This window comes from Eubalaena glacialis, chromosome 10 (genome assembly GCF_028564815.1).
Source record: "Eubalaena glacialis isolate mEubGla1 chromosome 10, mEubGla1.1.hap2.+ XY, whole genome shotgun sequence".
Taxonomy (NCBI): Eukaryota; Metazoa; Chordata; class Mammalia; order Artiodactyla; family Balaenidae; genus Eubalaena; species Eubalaena glacialis.
The window spans coordinates 53,977,592-53,993,438 of NC_083725.1; the positions used below are offsets into that span (position 1 = coordinate 53,977,592).

Sequence of the window (15,847 nt, forward strand, 5' to 3'; positions counted from 1 at the left end):
AGTTTACTGTTTGATGAAGTTTGACAACTGTATATTCCTGTGTAACTATCATCCAGATCATGATACAGAAAACTCCCATCATCCCAGAAACTTTCCTCTTTGTAGCAGATTTCCTCCCTGCCTGCCCCTTACTTGACCCGAGCAATCACTGATCTAATTCCTAATACCATAGATTAGTTTTGCTTCTTCATATAAATTGAATCTCATATTAGGCATTCTTTTGTGTCTGGCTTCTTTCCCTCAACAATGTCGGCCAATAATATTACATGTATCGGCAGTTATTTCTTTTTTATTGCTGAGTAGTATTCCATTGTGAAAATACCACAATTTATCCGTTCATTTATTGATGGGCATTTGCATTATTTGCACATTAAGCTGCGATGAACATGCAACAGTCTTTTGGTGATCATGTTTTTGCTTTTCCTTAGTAAATACCTAGAAGTAGAATTTTAGAGCTATAATATAAGTATATATTTAACTTTATAAGAAAGTGCCAGACTGTTTTCCGAAGTGGTTGTACTGTTTTACTTTCCAGCCACCAATGTCTGAAGAGTTCAAGTTCCTTGCCATATTTTATTTTAGGGAATTTTCACTTACTTTATCTCTTTCTCCATATGACTAGAGGTTTTTTGGTTTGTTTTATTGGATTAGCACTTTGATGATGAAGTTATGAATTTTCAAAGAGCCAAAAATCTCTTTGCAGATGAACAAGGTGGAAGTCTAAAGTCAAAACATGACATGAAAAGCAAGATTTTAGCATGCTCTGGCTTCACGTGTTATCAGAATGAAAGACGGATTTTATCCTCAGACTTTTAATGGCAGCTAGTTGGCTGAGACCTTACTATAACACCTCTTTCAGAGTCCCTGCTGCTGCTTGAATTGTAAAGGCTGCAATTGAAATGTGTTTCTTTACTTCTTTCCAGGCTGAACGAGGATCTGCTTTATTTTCAATATCAAATAGAGCATCAAAGATGCCAGGAAATGATTGGCCAGCATATTTGTTGTGGCTGCTTGGAGCAAAGATGATGTGCCTAGTAGAAAAAAACAGAGGACAGGTTGAACAGAAGCGTATACATGTATTACATTTTATATGCTTTTTCTTTATTCATTCTGCTGTGTTAGACCATATCTTACTAAGTATTCTGTGTCTCCTCCTGGCATTTACTTTAGTTACTCCAAAATAAAAACATATATAATTGGTTTGAGATACTTAGTTAATGGTATATTTTTAAGCAAAGAAAGGAGTTGATAAGACGCATCTCGTGAATCATATGTTGCCAACCCATGCAGTTGGAAGTAAGTAGATTCTTTCCTCTAAGTGATGGGCATTAGTTGTCTAACTGCCTAGACATCCACAAACTGACATCCATGAAGCATGGATAATTTATGGATATGTTTAATAAGAGATTAAAAAAATAATGACCTCTGTATTCCCTTTTTTAGAGATTCAACAAGAATGACAGTTGTTCCCAGTACTCTTCAGACATTAAAAAGCAATAATTAAAGAAGCTTGTATTACAAAAATATCACAAGTGATAAGGATAATAAAGCCCATTCCACAAAGGTAAAATGGCTATATATGGGTTGCCCACAAAGACACTCTTTTTTGATCTAGAAGGAAAGTTTGCAGTTGATTTCCTACTTCATCTCATAAGTAGCTCAAGAGATCAAGTTACTTCTCTCCCCAGTGTGTGGAATTCTGCCTTCCACAAACGTACATATTTTATTAAACAGTCTTATCAGGAATTAGGCCCAACAGTCAAATCCTAGAGCTGCTTCAAGCTGTAAATCTACTGTAGGCCACAATATGGAACTCTATGTAAAGTCACTATATTAATGGTCAAAGAGAAATTTATAATGTAATCATTTAGATTTCCCAAAGTACATCAGGATTTATTGCTCTTGGCTTTTAAATTTTAGTATGGCCTCAAATGGATCTTTCTCATTAAAACAAGTATATGTGCTAAACTGTTTATAAACATTAATATTCTGACATATATAAGCTGAGATTAGAGATACAGGTCACAGGTATTCCTTATTATACATGCCGTCTTCTGGAGAATTGTAAAGGGAGAGTATAGTACAATATTATTGATACAGCAATAAAGTAAACCTGATGAAATTATAAATGGGGTGTTTTCCTAATTTCTTTCTGATCATTAGTGTGTAGAAATGCCATAGTTTCCTGTATATTGATTACGTGTCCTACAGCTTTACTGAATTCATTTATTCTAATAGTTTTTTTGTGGAATCGTTAGGATTTTCTACATATAGTACCATGTCATCTGCAATAGTGACAGTTTTACTTCTTCCTGGTTTGGTTGTCTTTGATTGACTTGTCCTAATTGCTGTGGCTAGGACTTCCAGTACTCTGTTGAATAAAAGTGGTGAGAGTAGGCATACTTGTCTTGTTCCTGATCTTAAAGGAAATGTTTTGGGTTTTTCACCATTGAGCATGATGGCAGCTGTGGGTCTGTCATATATGGCCTATGTTATGTTGAGATACACTGCCTCTGTATCCAGTTTGTTGAGACTTTTTTTTTTAATTCGCTGTGCGGCATGTGGGATCTTAGTTCCCCGACCAGGGATCGAACCCATGCCCCCTGCAGTAGGAGCACGGAGTCTTAACCACTGGACCACCAGGGAAGTCCCGTTGAGACTTTTTATCGTAAGTGGATGTTGAATTTTGCCAAATGTTTTTTCTCTATTGAGATGATTATATGGTTTTTATTCACTTTGGTTGGGAATTTTTTTCTTTCAGCACTTTGAATACATCATGCCACTCCCTTCTGGCCTGAAAAATTTCTGCTGGAATATCTGCTAATGGTCTCAAGAGGATTCTCTTGTTCATGAGTTGTTTTTCTCTTGCTGCTTTTAAGATTCTCTCCTTATTTCTACCTTCCTTGCCATTTTAATTATAATTTGTCTTAGATGGGTATGTTTTGGTTCATCTTATTTGGAATTGTCTCAGCTTCCTGGATCTGGGTGTCTGTTTCCTTCCCCAGGTTGGGGAAGTTTTCAGCCCCCTTCTCTTTTCTTCTGGGACCTCTATAACACAAATGTTGTTTCACTTGATGTTGTCCCAGAGGTCCCTTAAGCTGTCATCACTTTTAAAAATCCTTTTTGCTTTTTGTTGCTCTGTTTGTGTGAGTTCCACTACCTGTGTTCCAGGTCACTGATTCTTCTGCTTCTTCTAGTCTGCTAGTGAACCACTCTAGTGTATTTTTCAGTTCAGTTATTGTATTCTTTCTTTAACACCATGACTTCTGTTTGGTACTTTCTTATATTTTCTACAAGTTTCTCAAAGTTTTCACTGTGTTCATCCATTCTTCTCTCACATTCAGTAGCATCTTTTATGACCACTACTTTGAACACTTTATCAGGTAGATTACTTATATTTGTTTAAGGAAGTTTTTTTCCTGAGGTTTTGTCTTTTTTTCTCTGTTTGTAACATATTCCCGTGTTTCCTCATTTTGCTTGACTCTCTGGAAGAGGTGGCTGTTTCATCTAATGCATAGAAACCAACAGTCTTGAGGGAGTAGCCTCATGTAATAAACCTTATGTTCAACCTTTTCCTAGCTCTTGGTTGTCTCTCAAACCTCTGTGATTCTCCAAGCCACCTATTTTTAATAGCTCCCAATAGCTGAGTGTGTGCCAAGACCTGTCTGTCAGTGTACCAAAGGGGAATAGGTCAGTCAGCACTTAGATTCAGGATGATTGGAAGCCAGGCCCTCAGGCAGCAGCTTTTAAAGTATGCAAATATATACCATCCTGTGGAACACAAGAGTAGGTCTGGTGGCCACTAGAGCCAGGTCATATGAAGGTGTCCCCTGGGTAGCAGTCAAAACTCGGGGCTCCAGACAAGTGTATAAGCTCCTTTCTGGTATACACTAGCAAGCTGTAGCAAAGCAGAGGGAGAACGTAAAGATGGCGTTCCCCGGCCCGTGTTCCCTGAGAGGAGCTCCACAGGCCTCCAGATGTGTGCCAAGCCTGAAGGCTGCCCCTCAGGCTGAAGCTCCAGGACAGGCAGATAGGCCTCTTCTACGGAAATGGGGGAGGGGGGGGTGTTTCCGCCTGCTCTCTGTGCAGTGACCTGAAGGTGGCAGCCTCCCAAGCACTGACTCTCAGATCGTTGTAACCGTGTGGGACCCAGGAAAGCAATCCCACCTGGCCGCCAGAGGCAGGGGATGAAGGGGTATCCCCTGGGCAGCAGCCGCAAAAGCTGAGGCATCAGACGTGTAAGAGTTCCCCTGAGAGATGCTGGTTCTCTGGAGCGTGGCAAAGGGAGAGCATGAAGACAGCACCTGCCCTCCTAGGTCTCCGGTACAGTTTACAGTCAGCCCTTAGATGGGTAATGTGTTTAATCAGAATCCTGCCTCTCGGCCTGCAGCTGTGATTATAAGCTTACAGGCTTCTTTCCCTGGAACTGCTGCCTCTCTCTTGTTGTGCCTGACAGTGGTAGGCGTTTAAGATCTATTCCTATGACACCTGCAAGCATAATCCCCTCTGGTCACCAGAGCCAGGCAATGTAGAGGTATCCCCGGCAGCAGCTTCAAAAATCAGGGTGCCAGAAAAGGGTATAAGCTCCCTTCTGAGAGATAAGGTCAAGCTGGAGTGAGGCCAAGGGAGAGCACGAAGACTGCTTTCACCAGCCTCCATTCCCCGAGAGCACTCCGTAGGCTTTTAGAAGTGCGCCGGAACAAAAGCCGTCTCCTCAGGCCAAAGCTCCTGGACAAGCAAGTGAGCCTCTTTCTCAGAAAGACGGGGGGTGTTTTCAGTCTGCTCTCTGAGCAGTACCTTGGGGATGGTAGTCTGCCAAGAACTGTCTCTCCAGTTGTTACAGCCTCATGGGATCCAGGAATGCAAGCCCTCCCCCCACCCCTACCCTGAGCCAAGCAATCAAGGAGTGTCTCCTGGTGACAGCTACAAAAACCAGGACACCAGATGCAAAAGGCAGAGTACCAGCTGCAAATAAAAGCTCCCCTCCAGAGATACCGGTGCTCTGGAGATCAGCAGAGGGAATGCATGAAGATCATCACCTTCAGGGAAGAGGAGGGAAAGAAAGATAGTGCCCGCGAGCTTTAGCAAGGCAGAGGAAGAGCGGAAATCGGCACCCACCGGCCCCCATCTCGGAGAGTATCCCAACAGGCCCCTGCCCCTCCAGCCGGTGCTCTAAGATCAACAAATGAATCTCTTTCACATAAAACCTGGGTGCTTTTAAGGACTGCTTCTGTGCTGGGCCCTGTGGCAGATGAGTTCCAGCGAGTCCTTTCAGCCTGAGCAGTTTCTCAGTTCTGTGCATCCCTTTGGTCTTAGGGATGCAGCTTTGTTGGTTCTCAAAGCCAGATATGTGGGAGGCTTACCTCTCAGGCACAGGTCCTAAAACTTGAGGTGGCTGATTTGGGTACAAACACTTTGCTGTGGGCTGCTGCCCCAGGAGCGGGCTTTGCGGCAAGACTGGGCCTCAGCCTAACCTACCCACATCCACGTGGCCTTTTTCTCCTTTGCCTGATGTGAAGGAGTTGCTCGGCTAATCTTCAGGTCTTTTTCAGAAGAAGCTGTCCCATCTGTAGCTGTAGATTTGGTATGTCTGGGAGAGGTGAGTTCAGTATCTTCCTACATTGTCATCTTGAACCACCTCTCCCTGGCTTTAGAATATAGTCTTCATGTTCAATTAATAGTTCCAAAATATGTGTTTACCCTTTGACCTTGAAATCTCAGGTACTGATTATAGAGATATTAAAACAAATATTCAAGTAGGGCTCAGGGACATTTTATAGCAGTACTTTTCATAATACTAAATAATTGAGGGGCAAAATCTAATTAAAAACTCAATAAGGACTAAAAAAATTACACATGAAAGCCATACAGTGGAACACTATGCAGCAGATGAGAAGAGCTAAAATTATATATATTGGGCTTCCCTGGTGGCACAGTGGTTAAGAATCCGCCTGCCAATGCAGGGGACACGGGTTTGAGCCCTGGTGCGGGAAGATCCCACATGCCGCGGAGCAACTAAGCCCGTGCACCACAACTACTGAGCCTGCACTCTAGAGCCCGTGAGCCACAACTAGTGAGCCCGTGAGCCACAGCTACTGAAGCCGGCACGCCTAGAGCCTGTGCTCCACAACAAACCCGCTCACCGCAACAAAGAGTAGCCCCTGCTAGCTGCAACTAGAGAAAAGCCTGCGTGCAGCAACGAAGACCCAACACAGCCAAAAGAATAAATAAGTAAAAAATAAAGTTATATATATTGACATAGATCTCTAAGATAAATTTTTACCAAAAGCAGTTGCAAAGTGATATATGGTCCCATTTATGTAAACAGAAATGAATAAATAATAAATAACTATACATGTGTACATAACTGCATTCAAAATTTAACATCAAACTCATCACTGATTTTCCCTGAAGGAAATAATAGAAACGTCCGGGTGTTAGCACTGTCCCTTTTTATTCTATATAATTGTACAGAGCCTGAATTTGAAAAAGAGATGTTTTGCTTATAAATCATATAAATTAAAAAATAAGGACTTCCCTGGTGGTCCAGTGGTTAAGAATCCATCTTCCAATGCAGGGGACACCAGTTCGATCCCTGGTTGGGGAACTAAGATCCCACATGCCGCGGGGCAACTAAGCCCGTGCCTCAACTACTGAGCCTGTGGGCCACAACTACAGAGCCCGTGAGCTCTGCAGCCCATGCGCCACAAGTAGAGAGAGGCCGACGCACTGCAACGAAGAGCCTGTGCACTGCAACAAAAGAGCCCACGTGCTGCAACTAAGACCCAATGCATCCAAAAAAATAATTTTTTTAAAAAACCTTTAAAAAATAAAAAAATAAATATATAAAGATGGACTAATGATAGGCAAGAGAGGATTAACGTGTAGATTGGCTTTCAACCTTTGATTTGATTTATGTAAATACTTAACTGATGGCTGCTATTTCATTTGTATTGATAAACATTTATCTTTACATTAGGTAAGCTATTATAAAAATAGCAGCCATTTACTGAGTATATCCCTCTCTGAGCTAAATCTTCTGCATGCCTTAAATCTACAAATCTATGGGGTAAAAGCACTGTATTCTCCATCTACAGCTGAGGAACCTGAGTCTTAGAGAAGTAAATTTGCCCAGGTCACACTTAGTATTTGGCAGAGCTGGGCTCTAAATGCCTGGGCTTGTAATCAGTTAAATTATTACTAATATTTATAAGAAAGGTAACATAGAAATATCTTTTGTATATGTCATTTGATGATAAACAGCCTTGTAAAATAGCTATTATCACCATCCTAATTCAGATAAGCCAACCCTAGATATGACTTGCTCTAAGTCACACATGTGCAAGTGAACTAGAACACAGATTTTCTGTCTCTAAATGCTAGGACCTTTCTAATTTTTACCAAGAAACCACGGCTTAAAATGTACCTCAAAAAACTGGAGGCTATCCAAAAGCAGCCAAGATACTGAAAGAAAACCTGAGATAGAGATAAAAAAAAAAAAAAAAACGGTATTTCTTTAGGGGAAACTATGGCATCCATCTTCAAAAACCTGAAATGTTATATGGAAATAGATCTAGAGTAATTCTTTTTGACTTTGGAGAGCAGAACAGGGTCAGAGGGAGAAAATTACAGGGAAATATATCTTTATGAAGAAAACTTTCTATTAAGTAGACCTTTCCTAAAACAGAACTAACTTCCCTCATGTGGTAGTAAGCTTCCATTCACTGGAAGATTCAAACAGTGGCTGGATAACTACTTTTCTGAGATCCTACAGAAAAGATTCATGTAGAAAATTGAACTACATGAGCTCTAAGATCCCCTTTAAGATTCTGTGTCTTTTCAATTTTGTTACAAGAGTTCTTTTTCAACTATCATCTGCCATTTACATCTGCAGCAAAGCAATACACAATATGAAATTAACTTTTCTGATAGTACAAATTATACTGTTATGCATGATCTCACCCATATTTCCTTCAGTATACATATCCACTTTCCACTTGTCTGATAGCAGGAGTGTGAAGCAGACCTTCGGTATGCTGGTTTTGGTCACAGTGACATATTTGGTGTGCTTTAGTGGAACAGCTGTTGCCTCCTTACCTATAGAATGGCCTCCCTGGTAAACCAAGGGGATCGATGAATGCTCTTTCCAGGAACATCAGTTGGTCATTCATAATTCTCACTGCAGTGGGGCTTTGAGAATAAGAAATAGATAATTAAAACCCTTACCATGCAACCACATTTTAAAATATTAAATAAGGATAAGGCATGAGGAAATAACCTTCTAAACTCATAGATTTTTTTAAAGAAAATGCATATAAAACACACAGTGAGGCTCATGTGGTAAGCTACATATAACAGCAGGGGCATCTTTCTATTATTTATAATAAGCAGAGGGACTGATTGGGAAATGGTTTGTTTTGTTTTTCAAGATCACAGACCAGAAAGAAGTGAAAGACATTTTTAATTCTTTGTAGGAGGAGAGCCAGGCCTCCTGCAAAGGTAGGCAGTGTGGACTGCCAAGTTGTTCTTGATAAACCAGTTAATTCTACTGTGGAAGAAAGGAGCAGAGTAAAGCCTAAACAAGACAGAATGAAGGGAAGTTGCAGGAGTCTGCAAGGAGGGAGACAGCTGCTCCTAGTGGGCAGGGAGTCCCCTCCACACTTGGAATCTGCCAGCTCTCTTTTGGGTTGCTGCATAAGTTCCCTAGGCTGTCCTACAACCCCAGGGAGAGAGAGGCCCCTCACAATGACTGATACAGCTTTCTGCCCGGATGGGAGGTGGGAAAGCTTATTCTGATAAATCTGAAAAATTAAGAAATGCGACATGGAGTGTAAGGTGGAACAAATTATGCTTGTTAAATAATGCTTTGAGTATAACTTTTAAATTATTTTTCAACCTAACAACGGCACAAGGTTAAATGAAACGCAAAAAAAAGTATTAGTAAAGAAAGAATTTCTACACTGTTCACAGGAATATTGTGACTGTAGTGAAATATGCCACAAATGCACTTAAACCCATAGAATTATGAATTACCAGAAATAGTCAGAATTCTTATCATGCAAACTCCTAAAGACATGTCTCCTTGGCCCTTGCCATGGGATGAGTTTTTAGTCTATCATTCAACAGCTATGTTCCTCAAACTTTAATGTGAATACAAACTACCTGGAGAGTCTTGTTAAAGTGCAGAATTCTAATAAAGCAGGTCTTGGATGGGGTCTGATATTCTGCCTTTGTAACAAGCTCCCAGGTGATGTTGATGCTACTGGCTGGCAGACCATAATTTGAGTAGCAATGATTCAGAGTTGAATGCTTCTGTAAGTGTATCCAGTTCATTCCAGTAACCAGATTGCTTTTCAAAACAGTAGGGAGCTTTACATTTGAAACTTACTTATTCAGATCAACTTGTGAAAGTCTTCTATGAAAATCTGAAGCGGACTTTGAGAAGTTTTTCACAGCAGAAAATAAGCAATCTTTTTTAAAAAATAGAAAAGTAGAAAGGAAACTAGTAAGCATGAGTGCTTCATATTTCAAAGGTTCATTTTCCAACCGCCCCCATTCCAGATTGCTGTGACTGAATAGGTGTTGAAACTATTTTTCTACTGAGTCTTCTTGCAGATCCATGGAAATTATTAGAAAATATTGTAACAAAGAAATAATGTATAAAATTGAAAATGGCAAAATCGGTTCTTAAGGAAATAACAGATTTCAAGAGTTTAGGACATAAAAAATCCTTTCAACTCAATTTATCAGACACCCAGCATTCATTTATTTATTCATTCAATACTTAACTTACTGGGACAACTCTTCATATAGATCTAAGCACAATTTTCTAAATTTTCTTTGCTTCAGTTTCTAGATCTTAGTGCCTGCTGCTCGTCGTAACTTTCTGAAGGTTACTAATTCTTATGTAATTATGTTCCAAAGCCTTTACTGACCACCCGCTACTCATTCTCAGCACCCCTATAGTACTCTCTGTGCACCCCTTTAAGAGCTTATCCCCTGCATTTTGTCTTCTCCTTCCCCATGAGAATTTAAGCTCTTTGAGGACAATGACTATTTCTTTTTTTTTTTTTTTAATTTATTTATTTATTTTTGTCTGTGTTGGGTCTTTGTTTCTGTGCGAGGCCTTTCTCTAGTTGCGGCAAGCGGGGGCCACTCTTCATCGCGGTGCGCGGGCCTCTCACTATCACGGCCTCTCTTGCTGCAGAGCACAGGCTCCAGACACGCAGGCTCAGTAGTTGTGGCTCACGGGCCTAGTTGCTCCGCGGCATGTGGGATCTTCCCGGACCAGGGCTCAAACCCGTGTCCCCTGCGTTGGCAGGCAGATTCTCAACCACTGCACCACCAGGGAAGCCCCAATGACTATTTCTTAATCTTCCTTATATCTCCCAGGAAATAACACAGCACTTGGTACACAGTAGACACTCAGTACATATTTGATAACTTTGATATATACTAAGAATATGTACTCCCAGAATAATAAAAGAAAATGGTTGCAATAAAACAGTAATAATAGCTAACATTATGAGCACTAAGTGACAGTCACCATTGTTTCCACATACCAACCAAATGAAATCTCCACAGCAATCTTGGAAACATTTTATTTTATTATTTCACTCATAATAAAACTGACACATAGAGGGGTTAAGTAACTTTCTCAAGGTCACACAATGACTAAATATTAGAGCCAGGATTTGAACCAGGAAACTGCTTCCAGACCCAATGCTTAATGCTCCTACACTACACAACACTACATTTCACTTCTGCTTTGCAGGAGATACATGATGTGGAATAGCAACCACAAAATGGCCAGATACAAAAGGAAAGAATGCTTAAAACCATGTAAAAAATCCTCCATGTAGAAAAACATTAAAAGGTAAATGCTGTAGTAATAATAATAATGTAATACCACATATATGTAGTGGAAGTGGTGGCTTTCTCTACTTTCCAATCTTTGTGTAATATTGTTACATTTTAATAGTATTGTTCTTATAACAAAACATTTTTAAAGGCAGAAATATGGGGAAAATATTTACCAACCCAATGTTTGTAGCACTAACTTAGCAAAATGGATTCATCCTACAAATATCAAACTAAATCACATTCTTTAATAGGTGTTTAAAGTTTTTTTTCTATAAGTCAGGATTAAGAAATGAGGCAGGGATAAATTCTAGGATGAAATAGTATGCATGGATGACAATAGGAGGTGATATCTTAAAACTCTAACTTAATGATTATAAAATATCTGTCCAGCCATTTCTTACCAAATGATACTTGATGGTCTCTTAATTGTTGGTCATATTTCTTGGATAAACTGTAGATATCTGTTGCATAGTTTTCCAAAGTTTTTGCATAGTCTTGAATGTTGAAAGGAATGATTTTAGAGTCTGCAAGCTCATAAACCAGTGCTCCTCGTAACTGAGCTACAGCAAGCTGTTTTTTAAACGTGGGATCATAAAAATTCTCTACCAATTCAAATGTCTCGTAAATTGTATGGTATATTGGATAGCTGCTGTAATTATCTGTTTTCTGAAAGAAAAAAAAAAAAAGGTGGGGGGGACCGAGTATATACAAACATTAAATATTCAAATTATAATATTTTATGGAATCATAAAATGATTGTATTAAAAAACATAACCATACGGCACCCTGAGTTTTATCACAATGAGTGAAAAAAGTTAAGTCTAATTAACTAAAACCCCACCACCAAATTTTCACCAATTTAAAATTTTACCATTATTCATTTTATAATTCATATAATCTTTGTTCAAAACACTGCTTCTTGAAAATTTTCCCTATTGCTTTGCTGACAATTAAATTAAGGAGTACATACTCAAATCGCATACCGGCACAGTTTAAAATGATCTATCAACTGATTGAGAATGAAAGGTTCTGAGCAGCTAAGTATTGTTATAGCTGAAGGATTATTCAGCTGACACTTTAACAACACAGGTTTGAACTACAGGGGTTCACTTATACATGGAATTTTTTTCAATAAATATGTACTACAGAACTACACGATCCCGAATGTAAAGCTATGTGTGGGTTTTCAACTGCTGGGAGGGTTGGCACCCCTGTTGTTTAAAGGTCAACATTTCAGCCCCTTCCCTGCCTTCCCAAACAGTATATAACCACATGCCATTTAACCTTTGTTACAAAATTAAGGGTTACCATTATAAACATAAATTATTACAGGGTGGTACTCCACATAAATATTTTTTACTTCTTAGGTCTGCCTTTCCTAACTTTAGTTTTTACCTATCTGCTACTTTGCCATAAAGCTATCATTCTTATTGCTTTTAATATCACTAAAAGGCATCCCTGTATCAGTCTCTCTCCCTCTGTCTGATATTCTGCTTTTAATCTGCATTGTCTTAGAAACTAGATAACTTTGTTCAGAATGATGACAGTATAAAAGTGAACAGGCTTTGAGAGAGGTAAAGTGCATCTTTTTTGTATGAAGTGTAATGAGTATTAGTATACAGATTTATGCATTTATTATGGGTTATTCTGAAGCTGTTTTTGCTTACTTCTCTGTTAGTTGTATTCTGGATAGTCAAATTTGCAAGGGATATGTATTCTAGACAAGCAAGATGTTGGCATACTGCAATTATGATTAGAAAATGATTAAAATCTGTGACAAATCTGAGTTTACTGATGTAATCTTCAGTTTGGTTTATGACATAATTTATAACAGACAAACAAACACGGTATAGGTTCGAAACCCATGTACTCACATATCATCAATGTGTTTGAGTGGCAACGGTGCAATGCAGGCAATGCAGATCAGAAAAGAAGAATTAGATTTTCCAACAAAGCCCGCATCAGGAAAAGGATGCAAACCTCTTGGTAGTGATAACCAGCTAAGTACCTGGCATTACTCTATCAACTACCACTTCACTTAATAACCCTGGCAGTGAACATTCACAAAATAACACAAATTATTTCCTAGTCCATCTACAAAGGGACCTGCAGGCTATCTCTATCCCTGCAATTCTTCCCAGGCCACATGTCCACTCGGTGCCTGGTACCCAACAACTAAATGACAGAATTCCTAACAAAGAGAATGTGGATGAAGTGCTATGTATCCAAAATAATAAAATGGCTTACCCTATTCTTAGTGTACCGGACTCTTCCTGAAGCAATTCCAAGTCTCTGAAAATAAGCTTCAAAATCACTTCCAGATCCCAGCTTGTTGATTCTAAATGTAAAATATGATACACATACACACACACAGGAAGAAATAAATGCATAAATAAATAATATAAAATTAAATAGATGGCACCATGAATCCTGTCCCAAGAACTGCAAGGAATTGTATGGCACATTTATAAAAATTAAGAAAACGTATACCACCCTCAAAACACTTTCCTATCACACCTATTTATATGTGTGATAAACCTATAAATCTGAACTGATTAAAACCAGAGTTGGGCAGTGACACTAAATATGGCAGCCTGGTAACTATGATATCTTCCGTATCTTCAGCATTTACGGTATTTGTTTTGAGGGAAAAACAAGTAAGATACGGTCTCTACCCTCAGAGAACTATAGTCTAGTAAGAAAACTGCCATGAGAAAGTCTACATTTAAGATCATGAAGACTCTAAAAGTGCCTTCGTTTATTTCAGAAATAAATCTAATTATAATATATTGCTTTGCATGTAATTAAGAAGCCACTACATACATACATATATATAAATAATATATAAATATATACATATAAAATGTAATGACAGGATTTCCCTGGTGGCGCAGTGGTTGGGAATCCGCCTGCCAGTGCAGGGGACACAGGTTTGATCCCTGGTCCGGGAAGATCCCACATGCTGCGCAGCAACTAAGCCCGTGAGCCACAACTACTGAGCCTGCGCTTTAGAGCCCGCGAGCCACAACTACCGAGGCCTCGTGCCACAACTACTGAAGCCTGCGCACCTAGAACCCATGCTCCGCAACAAGAGAAGCCACCGCAATGAGAAGCCCGTGCACCGCAACGAAGAGTAGCCCCCACTTGCTGCAACTAGAGAAAGCCCGCACGCAGCAACGAAGACCCAATGCAACCAAAAATAAATAAATAAATAAAAACTTAAAAAAAAAATGTAATGTCATAGAAGACTTTCATTCAAAAATAAGTCAGTAAAACAGAATATAAAATTACATATGCATTAAGAACCTAACTATATACTTCCAAACTATTAGACATGTTTTTGAGATTGAGACCTTGGGATGTTTTTTAAAGCTTTTTTTCTACTCTAGTGTTTTTTTGAATAAGCATTTAAAACATAATGGAGGGACTTCCCTGGTGGTCCAGTGGTTAAGAATCTGCCTTCCAATGCAGGGGATGTGGGTTCCATCCCTGGTCAGGGAACTAAGATCCCACATGCTGCAGAGCAACTAAGTCCATGCACTGCAACTACTGAGCATGCGAGCCACAACTAGAGAGCTCACATGCCATAACTACAGAGCCCACCCACTCTGGAGCTTACATGCCACAACTAGAGAGAGAAGCCTGCGCACCACAACAAAAGATCCCACGTGCCGCAACTAAGACCCAATGCAGCCAAAAATAAAATAAATAAATAAATATTTTTTAAAAATTCCTGTAATTAAAAAAAAAATAGTGGAGATACATTTAAACTTTCACAAGACTTATTTGCAATATGGAATGAAGCTATAAATTGCTACCACCAGCTGGTTTTAGAAATAGTATAGGAGTAGAAAACAAATATAAATATAAAATAAATACAAGAAAGCTGCTATTGTATAAATGAGAAGTAAAAGTTAATTCTTACATAAAATCTAAACTAATTAAAGGTAAAGACATAACTTGGTAGTTACTGATAATGCACCTTAATAAATTTAGAAAGAAATAATCCATCATTTGTTTTTTTACTTCATTTGAATTGTATTTATTAATGTATTTAATACATATCTTAATGTAATTTTATGCAAGAATGCAAAATAATGGCTAATAAGTTTTTACTAAAAATTTGCAAAAATACTCTCAAATTGTTGAGACATCTGAGAATTGCCTGTCTGGAGAAACAAGGGGCAAAGGGGAACTCAACTGATCGTGTGATAGAAAACGTACATACAAGTAATTTACCTAGGCAAAGTTTTATTTTCAGATGAAGGGTCCTTTTCTAACCAGCTTTCATAAAGAGATTTACTCTCAAAACCATCATCCGGGCTGGAGATCTGGAAAGATAAATCAAATATCGGGAATAAGAGGTAGAACAACTAAATTTACGCCAATATAAAACCACATGTTAGTTAATATCGACTTCTACATTTATCTACGTGAACATTTGTGTATCATATTCTTTACAGAAAAATATGTTTTTGCAAATCGCAAGGAAAATATCCAGCCCAAATTCTCGTTCATTTATAATTCCCACTTATTTGTAATTTTGCCATGTCCTTAGGAACAAATGTCTTGCTTATACTGGTAAACTTTTTAATAGCATTTCAGATTTTTAACAAGTGTCATCACTTCAATGTTGGGCAGCTTAGATTTCTTTTAGTGGGAAGTCACTGGGAGAAAACTTTATATATATAATATTTACTTTAGTAAATTGCTTTTGTCCAAGATGACCTACAGTGAGGCCTTAGGGCAGGAGACAGACATTAAGAAGCTGAGCTTGAAATTGTCAATATGAGTCCTGGTTTTGTAGGGCAGGTGGGGTGAGGAGGAACTGTTATTTTAGAAAGTCTGTGTTTAAACAATGTTGGAATTTTGGGGGTTTTAAAAAAACTACATAACCTCAGGTTTCTAGTTGGGAATTTTAAGAACTTATGTATATACATAAACATTTTTTATTACCCTCATTAAACATATACTTACAAACTTA

At 38.7% G+C, this 15,847-nt stretch overlaps 1 protein-coding gene across 1 annotated transcript in view; it reads right to left on the bottom strand.

Annotated features, from left to right (window-relative positions):
• Positions 1-796: 796 nt before the first annotated feature.
• The window catches only part of NAALAD2 (N-acetylated alpha-linked acidic dipeptidase 2), a 48,828-nt gene continuing 33,777 nt past the window's right edge, over positions 797-15,847 (bottom strand). Inside the window, exons 14-19 of the mRNA XM_061202727.1 lie at positions 15,103-15,194; positions 13,111-13,201; positions 11,265-11,529; positions 9,389-9,470; positions 8,098-8,190; positions 797-1,031 (exon numbers count right to left, since the gene is read on the bottom strand). Of these exons, the coding sequence (XP_061058710.1) occupies positions 842-1,031; positions 8,098-8,190; positions 9,389-9,470; positions 11,265-11,529; positions 13,111-13,201; positions 15,103-15,194 (813 nt within the window). The 3' untranslated portion in view covers positions 797-841. The remainder of the gene's footprint in view (positions 1,032-8,097; positions 8,191-9,388; positions 9,471-11,264; positions 11,530-13,110; positions 13,202-15,102; positions 15,195-15,847) is intronic.